Here is a 13,992-nt window from a genome sequence, read left to right as displayed (position 1 = left end):
CTTCAAACATACATGCCACTGATAAGCTCCCGGGGTCTGCCCTGGAAGTTAAGTAAGAGGAGGCTGTCAGCTCAGCTGCTGGGCACACAGCTCCTCTGAATCCACTTACCTACGTAGGTCTCCAGCTGTGGGCATCCTGGCGGTGGGCTCTCCTTACCTGCTCCCCTCGTGTGAACAGATGTCCTGGGTGCACAGTTGGGCTCTTAACCAGCTGGGCTGGAGCTGGGCTGCATCACTCTGACCTTCTTCCTCCACTCCACCCTCCATTCTTCTTTCCCAGTCCCCTTCCCAGCCTGCAATCCTTGCAGAGATTTCAAATTGTCCAGGTCCCCAGATCTAATCCATCTTCCCTGTCGGTCTCTAGAGAAGCAAGACCTGCCCTCATTCTTTCCAAAATCTATGTCTTCTTCCCTTTGGTCAGCTCCTTATCTTGTCTCCATCACCATCACTGTGTAAGCTTTCCAAAAAGTCTCTTGGTGTCCAGACAGCTCTCCCAGCGGAGGCAGCAGCTGCTGAAGTTGAGGGTCCTGCTACCGCTGAGCTCAGGGTCCTTTGCAGTGTCTCCTTTTTTTATATTCCTGGTAGGGTTTAGCATGTTATGGCAGTTGCCATCCAGCCATAGAAAGTTCCCACCATCTTCCATTTAAACATGTAAAATTCTTAAGATTTCTCGTGTTCTGGATGGACCTTGAGAGCACTATTATTAAGTGAAATAAGTCAGAGAGAGATGAATACTGTATGATATCACTTCTATGTGGAATCTAAAAAAGCCAAACTCATAGAAACAGAGTAGATCGATGGTTACCAGGGGCCAGAGGTGGAGGAATGGGGAGATGTTGGTCAAAGGGCACGAACTTTCAGCGGTAAGATGAATAAGTTCTGGGGATGTAATGTACAGCATGGTGACGATAGTTAACAATAGTGTATTGTATACTTGAAAGTTACTAAGAGAGTAGATCTTAAATGTTCTTACCACCACCACAACAAAATGGTAATTATGTGAGGTGAAGGATGTGTTAACTAACCTTAGTGTGGTAAACATCTCCCAAAATATTTGTGTATCAAATCATCACATTGTATACCTTACACTTACTACCTTAAACTTACACAATGTTATATGTCAATTATATCAATAAAGCTGGGAAAAAATATTCCTTGTGTTCTTTTTTTTAAAACAGCTTTATTGAAGTATAATTCACATACCATCCAATTTACCCATTTAAGGTATACAAATCAGTGGCTTTGAGTATATTTGTGTATCCATCAGCACAATTTTAGAATTTTCACTATCCCTCCAAAAAACCCTTACCTTTTAGGTGTCATCCATCAATTCCCCCATCCTACCCTCCAACTCTAGGAAATGACTAATCTACTTTCTGTCTCTACAGATTTGTCTATTCTGGACATTTTATATAAATAGAATCAAACATACACTATCTGGCCTTTTGTGCCTGACTTCTTTGACTCGGAATACTGCATTCAAGGTACTTCTGTGTGGTAGCATGTGTCAGTTCTTCATTCCTTTTTATGGTTGGATAGTATTCTGTTGCATGAATATACCACATTTCCTTTATCCAATTGTGAATTGATAGTCATGTGGGTTGTTCCTTACGTTCTTTCTGACACATCAAGGCTCAGCTCTCTGTCTGAGATTGCCTTTCAATTCCCAACCATTTTTAGAGGAGGAGAGGCATTTTTGTCATTTTTATCACAGCCCCCAATTACTTCTTGGTTTGCTTATGAATGTAATCCTGCTCAGACATTATGTTCTGCATACTCATAATAAAATTAAAGGTTGGTTCTTTTTTTTAAAAAACTGTTTACAAGACCTGCCAGAAGAAATGATTCAGACCATACAGTTTCTCTTCTTTTCTTCTGTGTAAATATTTAGGCTCTAATAATTCACTCAGTTTAGATGAGTATTCAATTGGCTGAGGATAAAATAACATTTTCCCTCAGGGAGAAAAATATTACGAATGAAAACCAAAAATACCTCAGAATTTTAGCAGAGGAACACACCAGGCCAGCACACTGTCTTTTTACTCGGAACCGACTCTGGGTCAGGTGGCACCAGTGACAGCCTTACTTAACCCTTTCCTCCTGGGAGCTGATTTCTCCCAGGTATGTTGTCTCCCCAGGCCTGGTGCGTCCCCTGCAGAGGTGCTGCCAGTTAGGGCCAGGTGGAACTTTTAAGTTTCCCGAATTTCTCTGAAGGTTTGTAAGTGGTTTCTAGCTTTGCTAGTGTTGATGTGAGAATGAGGTCAGGTGGAATAAATTGGATTCAGTGGGTTAAATGGCAGCCCGGAGCCCCGGGAATCCGGGCACTGGAATTGTGCAGCTTTGAATCGAACGTGCTGGGTCGGTGAGCCTCTTGTGCGCAGGTGCTGAGCGAAGTTCCCCCAGGATTTGCGTTATTGAGATTTCCGGCGCTGAATGGGGACTTTGTGTGCCCCTTCCTTGGATGCCTGCCCCAAGGAATTCCTCCTTGAAAATCTCAGCGGCTTGGTAAATATGCCCTTCCCTCCTGGCTGGATAAATTCACTGTGGGGACTGGAGGATCCATCTGAGAACAAAGGAAAGTCAGCATGCTGTAGTGTAACAAGAGGGAAGTCAAAACCGTAATCTGCTTATATTTATAAACCAAACTATGACCGCAAAAGGAACATCAAAATTTAATTAAATTTTGTGTCTATTGTATATTTGAAAGTTGCTAAGAAGTAGATCTTAGTTCTCATCAGAAGGAAAAAATAATTTGTAACTATGTGTGGTGAGGGATATTAACTAGACTTATTGTGGCAATCATTTTGCAATATATTTAAATGCCAAATCATTATGTTGTACACCTGAAACTAATATAATGTTATATGTAACTATACCTCAATTTTTAAAATTTTCATCTCTACTAAGGAGTTCTTTGATTCTCTCCCTCGAAATTTGTGTGGAAACGTGAAAAAGCTTGAACTTTAGAATGAGTAGATCTTGGTGGTTCTTGGGCAAATTACTGCTCTCTCTGAGCTTATGTCATAAGGATGATACCTCCCACCTACAAGAAAGTTAGTGTGAGATCAAAAGAGAGAGCTTGTGTACAACACCCAGTACACAGTAGGCGCTCAATAGGAGCTACTTTTAAAGCTCTTGTTCCCAAATGACTTTTTTACCCTCATTCATACCCAAGTTTTAAGAGGAAGAGTTCATCAGGAACCATTGAGTCCTTTTTCCCACAGGAGGGCGCTGTTAGTTCTTTGTGCCTGAGGGAGACCATCTTTACCTCCCTTGAGCACCTTGGACCCTGCAAACATTTGATAGATAATTGCTAATGTTCCAATGTAATGAGCGTCAAGAACAGTACAGCCTTTACTGTGACGTCCATTCTCCCAAAGGGGTGTGAAAACTTTTGTAATGATTATGGGTTTTCATTTACATCCAGATGTAACCAGAGCCATCAACTGAAGAGCCAGCAGTAGATACCAGCCACTTAAAATACTGTGTGGGTGCCGTAAATATCGAAGTAGACAATTTGTTTTTCCTCCAGTGGCTTTCTTGGCAGAAAATTAAAAAGAAAAAATGGCTACATGATTTAAGAAAACATTGTGGTGTTTGGTGATAATAACTTATGTTTCTATAATGCTTTCCAGCTTACAGAATGCTTTCCCATTATTATTTCAGTGAATTCTCACAAGTCCCAGAGGTAGGTAAGACAATACTGTATTATGGTTCAGGAAATGCTTCTTCCAGCACTTACCTACTGCGTGGCTGTGTGGCTTATTTAAACACTCTAAGCTTATTTTCCTCAGTTTTAAAATGAGTGTTTTAATATCGTCCTCTTAGGATTGCTGTACAGATTATGTGAGATAATGCATGAACAATGCCAGCTACAGAGTAAGTGCTTAATAAATGGCAACTCGTATTATATTATGAGATATAATAGTCCTCACTTCACAGATGAGGAAACTAGAAAGGACAATTTGCTGAAGATCACACCGTAAGTAATTGGCAGAAATGGAATGCTAGTCTAATCCTTGTGCCTCCAACTTGACTCCACTTTCCACTACATCTTAGCCCAGACATGTAAATCAGGAAGATTTTGGTGCTTCTGCTGGCACAATTCCCCCTCATAATGGACCTCTCACTCGGTTTCCCTGGTGCACTCATCTTTTCCATGTCTCCTTTTGTGTTCACAGAACATCATCAAGAAGGTGATTGGGCAGAAGTTTGTGTACAAGTTCGTCTCTTTCCCGGAGATACTGAAAATGGACCCTCACGCGGTGGAGATCAGCCGGGAGAGCCTTTTGCTGCAGGACAGCGACTGCAAGGCGCCTCCCGAGGGCCGAGAGGTGCACGGACACGGCTTGTCAGCCCTTAAAAGCACGAGCCGCAACGAATACATCCACTCAGGCCTGTACTCGTCCTTCACCATTAATTCCCTGCAGAGCCCACCAGAACCCTTCAAGGCAATCAAGACGGAGAAGCTGGAGGAGCAGCCGGAGGACAGCCCTCCCGTGGAGGAAGTCAGGACGGTCATCAGGTTTGTGACCAATAAAACCGACAAGCACAGCAGGAGGCCCGTGGTGGCCCCGCCCTCCACGTCTGAGGCCTTCCTGGCCTCCTCTGTCTCGGCCAAGATCTCCTCCTTCATGCTGCCAAATGCCGCCAGCATTTCCTCTGCTTCGCCCTCCTCGTCTCGGTCCCCGTCCCTGTCCCCCAACTCGCCCGTGCCTTCTGAACACAGAAGCCTCTTCCTGGAGGCCGCCTGCCATGACTCGGATTCCCTAGAGCCCTTGAACCTGTCATCGGGCTCCAAGACCAGGTCTCCATCTCTTCCCCCAAAGGCCAAAAAACCCAAAGGCTTGGAAATCTCTGCGCCCCCGCTGGTGCTCTCTGGCACCGATATTGGCTCCATCGCCCTCAACAGCCCAGCCCTTCCCTCGGGATCCCTCACCCCAGCCTTCTTCACCGCACAGGTAAGAGCCGTCCCTGTCGTCCTGGCCGCACGCAGACCCAGTGGCTTAGCAGAGAGGAAGAAAGCAACTTCCTTCCGCCCTTCAAAAGATAATCCTAGGGCCTGTGTTCCAAAGTCACTGTGTAAATGTCAATGGAAATTACTTTTCCATCCTCAGACCAAGGTATCCACAAGAGAAAAGGCTTGGGATACTGGCTACAGTGGGTGGCTTGATTGGTTTCTTGCTTTTAGCGGCCTAAAGTGATCATAAGATGGAACATGCACACTGGCTGTCAAAGCAGATCTAAGCAATGATTTCCTAGGGAACGTTGAGCAGGCCAAGAGACATTTCAGAAGGCATTTGGGCTTTATGAAATGTTTACGGCAGAGTCCTCTCTGGGGGGCACTTGATGAGTAGCCATTTGTTTTCTATTAATAAGAAAGTAGATGTTAACTGATATGGCCATTGCAACTGTCAGTGTGGGGCTGTGTTGGCCTGTAGTCTCATAAGACAGGTAAGGGCCATACCAGACAGTGAGAAGGAGGTTGTTCAGTAGAAGCAGTGCTACTCGGAGAAAACCCAGGTCCACGTCACGGGGAGAGGAATGCAAACTTGTGGAACAAGAATTATTAACTCCAAGGAGAAGGCAGCGTTTTCCTTTAAATACAGTATTCAGATGCTCTTTCTTGTCCAGCTGGCGATCGCAGGGCAGAGGCAAAGCAGGTGCTGGTGAACCCTGTTTCTGCTTCCTCTGGAAAACTGGATGCGTTTTGGTGGCAGAGGTTAAGCACATGGGCTTTGGGGTCACAGACCTGGATTCAGTTCCTGGCTCCAGTGCTTGGGGGAAGTGTGACCGTGGGCACTTGCTCTCTGCGCCTGTTTCCACATCTGTGAAATGGATTGTTGTGAGGATTAAATGGGATAATGGCTGTGGTAAGAGAGCTAGCTACAACTGGCAGGTCTTATTATCATGGAGCTTTGTGGCACCAGGTGGGGGGAGTGCAGGAGGGACATCCTGTGGGCAGGAACTCTCTTCGTCCCCCGCCACTGTACTCATTGCCCAGGATGTCCTTGCTGTTGTCATCACCGGTGGCGGCAGCAGCAGCAATTACTGAGCTCTTCGTGTATGCCAGGCACGATTCTAAGTGCTTGACGTCCATTACCTCAGTTATTTTCCAGCCCCATGAGGTCGATACTCTTACTGTCCCATTTTTCCAGCTGAGGTAAACGAGGCACGGCCGTGAAGTAATTCGTCCAACGTCACACAACTAGTGGGTGGGAGAAGCGGATTTGAACCCAGTTGGTCTGCTCCAGAATCCATGCTCTCGGCATTCACTCGCACTGGGAGGACGCCAGTTGTCCCTGATCGTGACGGTCCACGGCGTCTGCAAAGCAGCTGAGAGCAGCGCTGGGCTTTTCCTCCCCGTGGCGTCCCAGTTGATGGTGGCCCAGGGATTTTGTGTCAGCGCGAGCTTGGGAGCTGGTGGGAACGAGCATGCCACCATGGAGGGAGGGCTGAGGGCTCAGTTACTGGTCAGAAGGAGCACGTGTGCTCTGAAATCGGGCATTTGCTAACCAAGCAAAGCTGCCCCGAGACTAAGGACTGCTGAGTAACTGCGCAGACACAGCGGCTCCCGCGGTAGCGCAGAGAATGACGAGAAGCGGCTGGGCGGCCGATCTGAGGATCACTCCCCTGGCCGCCTCTGTGTTTACAACCTGCGGTTGAGAGAGGTCTCAAGCCAGGCCGAGGCCAGCTCTGCCTCCAGTGTCTGCTTTCTCTGTGAGCCTGTATCTCTGTCTCTGAACAGAGTGGGACAGATGTCAGCCCTGTAGTCGTCTCGTGAGAATTGGCTCAGGCTAGCCCTGTGATTTTGGACCTGAACCCAGTGAATTTAGGGTGGCTCCACTCAGTGGGACTGAGGATGGTATGGCTGGGCTGAGGGGAGGAGGGACCTTGACATGAGGTATGGATAGAGGATGGCTGTGAAGGAATGGATACAAAGCTTAGAATGGGGAGACAGAACCCACTAGAATGGCCTAAACCAGGGAGGGGAAAGTATAGGAGAGCCAGATTCTTTAATAGAGGACCTGTACCTTGGGCAGATAGTGAATGGTCCTCAGCCAACTTGTGAGGGTGGGACTTGGAAGCGTAAGTTAGTGTCAGGAAGTCCAAGAAATGGGACCACGACTTCCTGAGGGGAGGAAGGCACAGGGCAGGGCTGGACCCAGGACAGGGGAGTGGGGGCTCGGGCTGAGAGAGGGTCTTTGGATCTGGGGGGGATGGGGAAGCACAGTAGGTAGTGCTCTGAACAGGTTCGAAGGAGGCGAGGGCTGCCTTTGGGAGATGGTGGAATCTCAGGACTTGAAATTCCCTCACCTTCTAGCGGTGTCACCTCTGTCCCTGGCATGGCCGTGGGGGGCCAACAGGGAGGGAGAGAAGAGGTAATGAGGGAGAACCCAGAGAGAGCAGAGAAGGGGCAGCACTCAGGGGTAGGGTATCCACCAAGGTGGTTTCTCTGAGATCAGACAGGACAGTTACATGATTTTATCTTGATGTGACAAGCCTCGAGTCTTTTAGGATATAGGGTAGGCCTGGAGTCAATGTGGGATTTGGATTCTCAGAGATCTCCCCACCCAGGAGCTGCTTTGGGGTGCCCCAGAAATGAACCCACCAGCCCATGGTTCTCCCTCCTGTGGACAGTCAGGAATGGCATCAGCTCTCCCAGCAGCCATTCTTCTGCCATTCTTCTGAAGTCCACTGGCCTCAGCCTGAGACATGAGCCCATTTCCCTGAAACTGCCCCGGGGGATAGAAGTGTAAGACTTCTGTCGCTCCCACATCAACCCCAGAGGGTTCCTCTCCACCTGAAGGGGCCTTGGGGCCTTTCTCCCACAGGCACAGTGACGTCTTCTCCCCTAGCTCCTTGGTTTCCCTCCTATCTTAGTGCTTTCTGTCACAGAAACTACTTTCCTCTGTGGGGTGTGCTGTGTGCAGCGTGACACTGTTTGCACATAAACATTTAGTTACCTGTGGGAACCTCCTATAAACTTTTCTTAGTGGTTGGCTTTAGGAGCGATAACAAGTGTGCTATAATAACGTGATACCCTGAAAATGAAGTTCTTGAGAATAAATAAATTCTTAAGAATTAATTTATTTATATTTTATTTATCTATTTATTCCAAGAATAATTCAGTTATTTTCAGCTAGAAACTTTGCAGGAAGAAGGGTAGGATTAAGAGAGTCAGAATGACCAGGGTCACGTGGTTACAATTCCCTCTGGGGACCTTATTAAACCACATACCTTGTGTAGGTCCAAATTCAGATTTGAAATTTTGATCTACAACATAATGGGCATGAAAAATAATCAGCATTCTGCCACTTGCCCAACACCACACCCTCCACTCCCATCAAAAATACTTGTGCATCTGCTGGGACCTGTACAGAGTGCAGTTGAGATTACTCTTGTTTGTGAGTTGTTAAGAAAACAAGATTACTAATGTAGATAGACGTGACGATCACCCAGAGACCCCTCAAGCATGGACTGGGAGGAACTGGAAAACGAGAATACAAGAGCCAGCTGGGTACCGAGGAGTGAGGCAGCTGGAGCTCAGACGCCAACTCATGTTGGCCTGTTGCTAGAGAAGCCATGGATGCTCTCTCATGGCGGGGGCTGTGGAAATGGAGACGGGGCAGGAGCCAGGACTTGAAACCCTCCTGGTTCCTAGCCAGGCACCATGGGAGCCCGAATGGTGCTGGCTGGAACTTCTCTCTCTATCTTCACCTTGGTATCATCCGTCCCTCTTCCATTTGCCTCTTCCGTTCAGTCTCTCCCTCCTCATCTCTGGAGAGTGTAAAGTTGGTTCAGAATCGGAGGCGGGCACATTGCATTTCCCTTCATATACGCCAAGACCTCTGTCAGGCTCACATGGGATGTTTGAGATGCTCAACTCAGATACATTCTGCGGCAGGGCATGAACTCGCCCTCCGAGTCTGAGCATGCCTGCCCCAGGCGGTTTTATTAGCAGCCGCCTTGGATTAGCAGTAATTGAGTGGAGACAGCCTGCTGAGGACTGAAATGCTAAAACCTCTTTCCTGCCCTTACTGGTGTGACAACTGTGAGCCAAAATCATAAGGTGGGCATTTGGGGCAAAATTGATGTGTGTGGTGAGGAGCAATCGGGGTATACTGCATCCTATCCCAGCTCTGGGGGGGTTTCTCATCTTCTTGTATCTTTTGCCATTATCTCAAAAGGAAAAATTTGTGGTTTTTCTGTCCTCCTGAGGGTAATCCAACTTTGCTCCCACTCTCAGTAACACTTCCCCAGCTCAGCCTGCAGCTTTCTCCACACTGACCCTGCGGGGAAGAGGGTGTCCTTGTAGGAGCTCTTTGCAGTGGAAGATGTCACTGGTAGTTTTGTTTGACTTGTTGACACTCCAGCTGAAGGTTCTTGCGTCCCCCAGCTCTGGGCTGCCCGGGATAAACAGTGGTGGCGCCCTCCCTCCTTCCACCCCGGGGCCTGTCTCGGCTCCCTGCTTTGCCTTTTCTGTTGATCCTTCATGGTTCTGCCACCGCCTCCTCAGTTCTGCCCTTTTTCCTTTTTTTTTCCCCTGCCTTACTATACCTACCCTGGATTCTTCCAGAATTCTCCATTTTGTCCCCATTTCCTTAAGATCAGCACATTCAGTGCTACACAAACTTCTGTGTGATTCTTCTCTTTTAAAGTCCTTACAATTATGTTTTTATTTGAATGCAGGCAACTCTAGGAGCTTCCAGAGATTCATTGTCACCTTTTGAGGGTTTTGTGTGTGTGTGTGTGTGTGTGTGTGTGTGTGAGGAAGACCAGCCCTGAGCTAACATCTGTTGCCAATCCTCCTCTTTTTGCTGAGGAAGATTGGCCCTGGGCTAACATCCGTGCCCATCTTCCTCTACTTTATATGTGGGATGCCTGCCACAGCATGACTTGATAAGCGGTGCGTAGGTCCACGCCCGGGATCCAAACCCTTGAACCCCGGGCTGCCAAAGCGGAGTGTGTGAACTTAACCACTATGCTATCGGGCCGGTCCCTGTGTGAGGATTTTTTTAACCCCAAAATGCACTGTCATGGAGTCTGTCGCCATCTGTGCGAGATTAAGATGAGAGGTGTTTGTTGGTACAACAAACTGCTAAATGGACATCTGATTTTCTCTCCTTTATGTTCTAAAGCCCGAACGACTTACTGGTATCTCAGATTATATCAGGCAACCTGCAAACACTTCTTGTTGAGTAGTTCACCATATCCTTCTTAGTCAAGTAACAAATGGTTATTATTTGTTAATTAATTCATTTGGGAGGTAATTGTTGAACACCTACCATTTGCTAGGCACCTGGGGACACAGAGGTGAGCAAGACAGACACAGTTCTTGCTCTCATGAGCTTATAGCTTGCTATCCAGTAGGTAAAGCATATGGGGCAATATATAATTTAGGGTGGTGTGAAATTATAGAGGACCCTGAAAACTGGCTGAGGAATTTAGATTTGTTTTGATGGGAAATGAACAGCTGCTGGAGGTGTAAGTCAAAAGAAACAAAAATTCCTATTAGAATCTATCAACAAATAATTATCAAGCGTTATTTGCAAATCATAGGAAGGACACCAGAAGTACAAGTGCCTGTTTTTATGACTTTAGGACAAGACAACAAGGCATACACACACACACACGACAGCACGTGGTGAGAGTCAAATACACAGTGCAGAGAGGCATCTTAGGAATGGAAAAGATCATTTAGTTCAATTCCACAAACATGAACTGAGCACCTATCATGTAAGCTGTTGTGCTTGGAGCTGGGGATACAATCATGAGTTAGATAGTGCCTGACAGCAAGGAGTTCCTAACTTACCTTCAGTTGATTAATACAGTATCCCAGATGCAGTGCAAAAGGAATACTAAGGGGCTGGCCCCGTGGCGTAGCGGTTAAGTGCACACACTCCACTACTGGCGGCCCGGGTTTGGATCCCGGGCGCGCACCGACGCACCGCTTCTCCGGCCATGCTGAGGCCGTGTCCTACGTACAGCAACTAGAAGGATGTGCAACTATGACATACAACTATCTACTGGGGCTTTGGGGGGAAAAAAAAGGAGGATTGGCAATAGATGTTAGCTCAGAGCCGGTCTTCCTCAGCAAAAAGAGGAGGATTAGCATGGATGTTAGCTCAGGGCTGATCTTCCTCACACACACACACACACACACACACACACACACACACACACAAGGAATACTAAGGAAGAAAGTGTTAATTTTGCTGGGGATGGGAAAAGATGTTGAGAGGCCTTCATGGAAGGGATGTTCACACTTGGGCAGTGTTGAAGGATCAGTAGCAATTATTTGGCAGACAGGGTGAGGGCGTTGTAGGCAGAGGAACAGCTTGAGCAAGGCATAAAGATGTGTATTATACATATACAAATAGCTTAGTGTATTAAGAGGCAGTACTGTAGTTCAGTAAGGGCTGCGGCGGCGAGGGGAGGATCAATTCTAAAGGTAAAGGAAGTGGTGGGAGATGGGGCATGAGTGACATGATCAGAATTGTGTTTTAGAAATCATCCTGATGACGTGAATTGGGGAGGGGTGAAGCTGAAACTAGTTAGGATACTATTATAATATTTCAGGTGAAAACCAAGGAGGATCTAAGGCTGTGACAGTGGGATGGGCCAAAGGGGACAGATCTGAGAGAGGCTAAGGGAATGCCATCAACAGGACTTGATGACTGGGTGGAGGTGGTAGGGGAGAGTCAGAGTTGAGTATGAGGAGCATGCAAGGAAGAAAAAGCTCATAGGAAAAAGGTTACAAGTTCAATTTGGGCCATGTTGAGTCAGGTGGAACATCCAGTTGCACTTGGAGCTGAGGAGACAGTTTGGGGTTGGAGATAAAGTTAGGGAGTCAGCAACATGTAAGGGGTGGTTAAAACCATGGAAATGGATGAGATCACTTGTGGAGTGGGTCTAGTTCAGGGAACTATGGGCTAGGTGGTCTGGGAAGTTCTGGAATGAGTGCTGAAAAACCGATTAGTTGGAATTCTGTGGTTCTCTATGTACAGCTATGCACTACATAATGATGTTTTGGTCGACGACGGACCGCATATACAATGGTGGTCCCATAGGATTAGTTCCATGTAGCCTAGGTGTGTAGTAGGCTATACCATCTAGGTTTGTGTAAGTACACTCTATGATGTTCACACATGAGAAAATCACCTAACACCACATTTCTCAGAATGTGTCCCTGTCTTTAAGTGACGCATGACTGTGTATTAGATAAGCTCAGGACACATAGGGCAAAGCAGGAGCGCCCACACAGGAAAATTAGGGAGCAGATGAAACCAGGTTAGGGGGAACCTAGAACTGTGGCTAAGGTTGTACTTTTTTTTCCTGAAACTGTGAAAGAAGTTTGAATGAACATAATGTGTTAGGATGATTGATTTGGTGGTGGTGCTCAGAACAGATTGGAAGGGAGAGAAACCAGAGGCGGGTGGACTGGTTTAGGTGGCTGCTGTCGAATCTCATCTGTAAGGTGACAGGGGCTTGGATGCAATGAAATGAGAATGAAATGAGGGGATAAATTCGAGAGGCAGTTCAAGGATGGCCCCACAGGCCATACCCAGAGGTTGTGGCAAGGGGAAGGCATTTTGCATGTCGGTGATTGGAATGCTGGGTTGTAGACAGGGCTGTGGGTGCAGGGATCGTGTCTGGTTTTATCATTGTATCCCTGGCACCTGATACGTACTATGCAGTCAGTATCTGTTGAATGGATAAATAAATGGTGGTGCTCTTGACAGAAATGGAGGAGTCATAAGAAACACTGGATTTGGTGATGTTGAGCTCAAGTTTGAACACAGGGGGCATTCCAAGTGGAGATGTCCAACAGGTGTAAGTGAGGGGCACACCTAGAGTTGCAGATCGCTTCAGCTCATCAAGTATTCAGGAGCTGTGTACTACAGGAGGAATACAGATGAACAAGATACCTTAAAGGCTACAGAAAGAGGTATAATAAAAACATGCAAATTACCATAATATGAGGCAGAAGATGTTAAATCTTAAGGAAAAATGTGACTATAAAGTGTTATAAGGATTCAGGAAAAGAGAAGTGCCAGTGGGTCGAGGGGAGAGCAGGAGAGTCTCCTTTGAGGTGGCAGCATTTTGCTGGACAGAGGAAGGCAGGGGTAGGAAAGAGGAGATTGGAGGGCATGATCCAGGCGGAGGGCCATGAACAAGGGCACTCAGGTGGCACACGTCCGGACAATGCCAGCTCACCAGGTTTAAGCTCAGATGTGCAGCGTTTTTAGGAGACTCAGTCTCAAGTGAAAGAACTGAGCAGGGAGGATGAAAATGAGATGCTGGCAGGAGTGTCTTTCCCTTTAAAAATGAATGCCCACTGCCCTTGGGCCCTATGGCATCTCCTTCCCTGGCAGCTGATGGGGTCAGGAACTCCCCCTGTGCCATTCAGAAGGGCCCATTTGCTGAAGGAAGAGGAAGCAGGAATTCTGCTTGTAGCTTCTTTCTTTAGCCCCTAGCCCTCGGGCTCAGCCCACCCTTCCTGACGCCAGGAGCTTGTGGAGAGAGGCTCTGAAAGCTCACGTTGTACCAGAGATAACCCAGGGCAGGCTTTATAGGAAATTTCCTCAAAAGAGCAACCAAACGGTTTTATGTTTTTGGCCACAGGATCTTCAGGAAGAACAGGGATGGAGGGAAAGGAGCAAATGAAGTAATTTCACAATATTTATTTGCATATATTATAGAAGACATTTTAAACATATTCAAGATGAGAAACAGAAGGCTACTGTATTCCGAGTACATCCTGTATCCCTTAGAAACAAATGTGCAAACATCTCAAATCCAGACATGGGTGCAAATTTTAGGCTATGAAAATATAAATTCTACACCTCATATATCACTCAAAGGATTAAAAAGGAATGGATATGTATTTATGGCCACGGCTGAGAAAGACAGCTAGCTTTTGTCGTTTAGAAGACTCACTACCTCTTTAGAGCTTTGAGACCTTCCTTGATGGCTAGACGAGGAGGC

At 46.9% G+C, this 13,992-nt stretch overlaps 1 protein-coding gene across 2 annotated transcripts in view; it reads left to right on the top strand.

Annotated features, from left to right (window-relative positions):
• Positions 1–13,992, top strand: part of ELK3 (ETS transcription factor ELK3) — a 66,896-nt gene that overhangs the window by 41,977 nt on the left and 10,927 nt on the right. For both annotated transcript variants that reach the window (XM_058568612.1, XM_058568610.1), the window contains one exon: positions 4,182–4,961. In XM_058568612.1, coding sequence (XP_058424595.1) covers positions 4,251–4,961 — 711 coding nt within the window. In that variant the 5' untranslated portion in view covers positions 4,182–4,250. The remainder of the gene's footprint in view (positions 1–4,181; positions 4,962–13,992) is intronic.

The sequence above is a fragment of the Diceros bicornis genome, chromosome 25 (genome assembly GCF_020826845.1).
Source record: "Diceros bicornis minor isolate mBicDic1 chromosome 25, mDicBic1.mat.cur, whole genome shotgun sequence".
NCBI classification, from domain to species: domain Eukaryota; kingdom Metazoa; phylum Chordata; class Mammalia; order Perissodactyla; family Rhinocerotidae; genus Diceros; species Diceros bicornis.
Note: the sequence above shows the minus strand (reverse complement) of the source record. Positions and strands in the feature narration are given on the sequence as shown.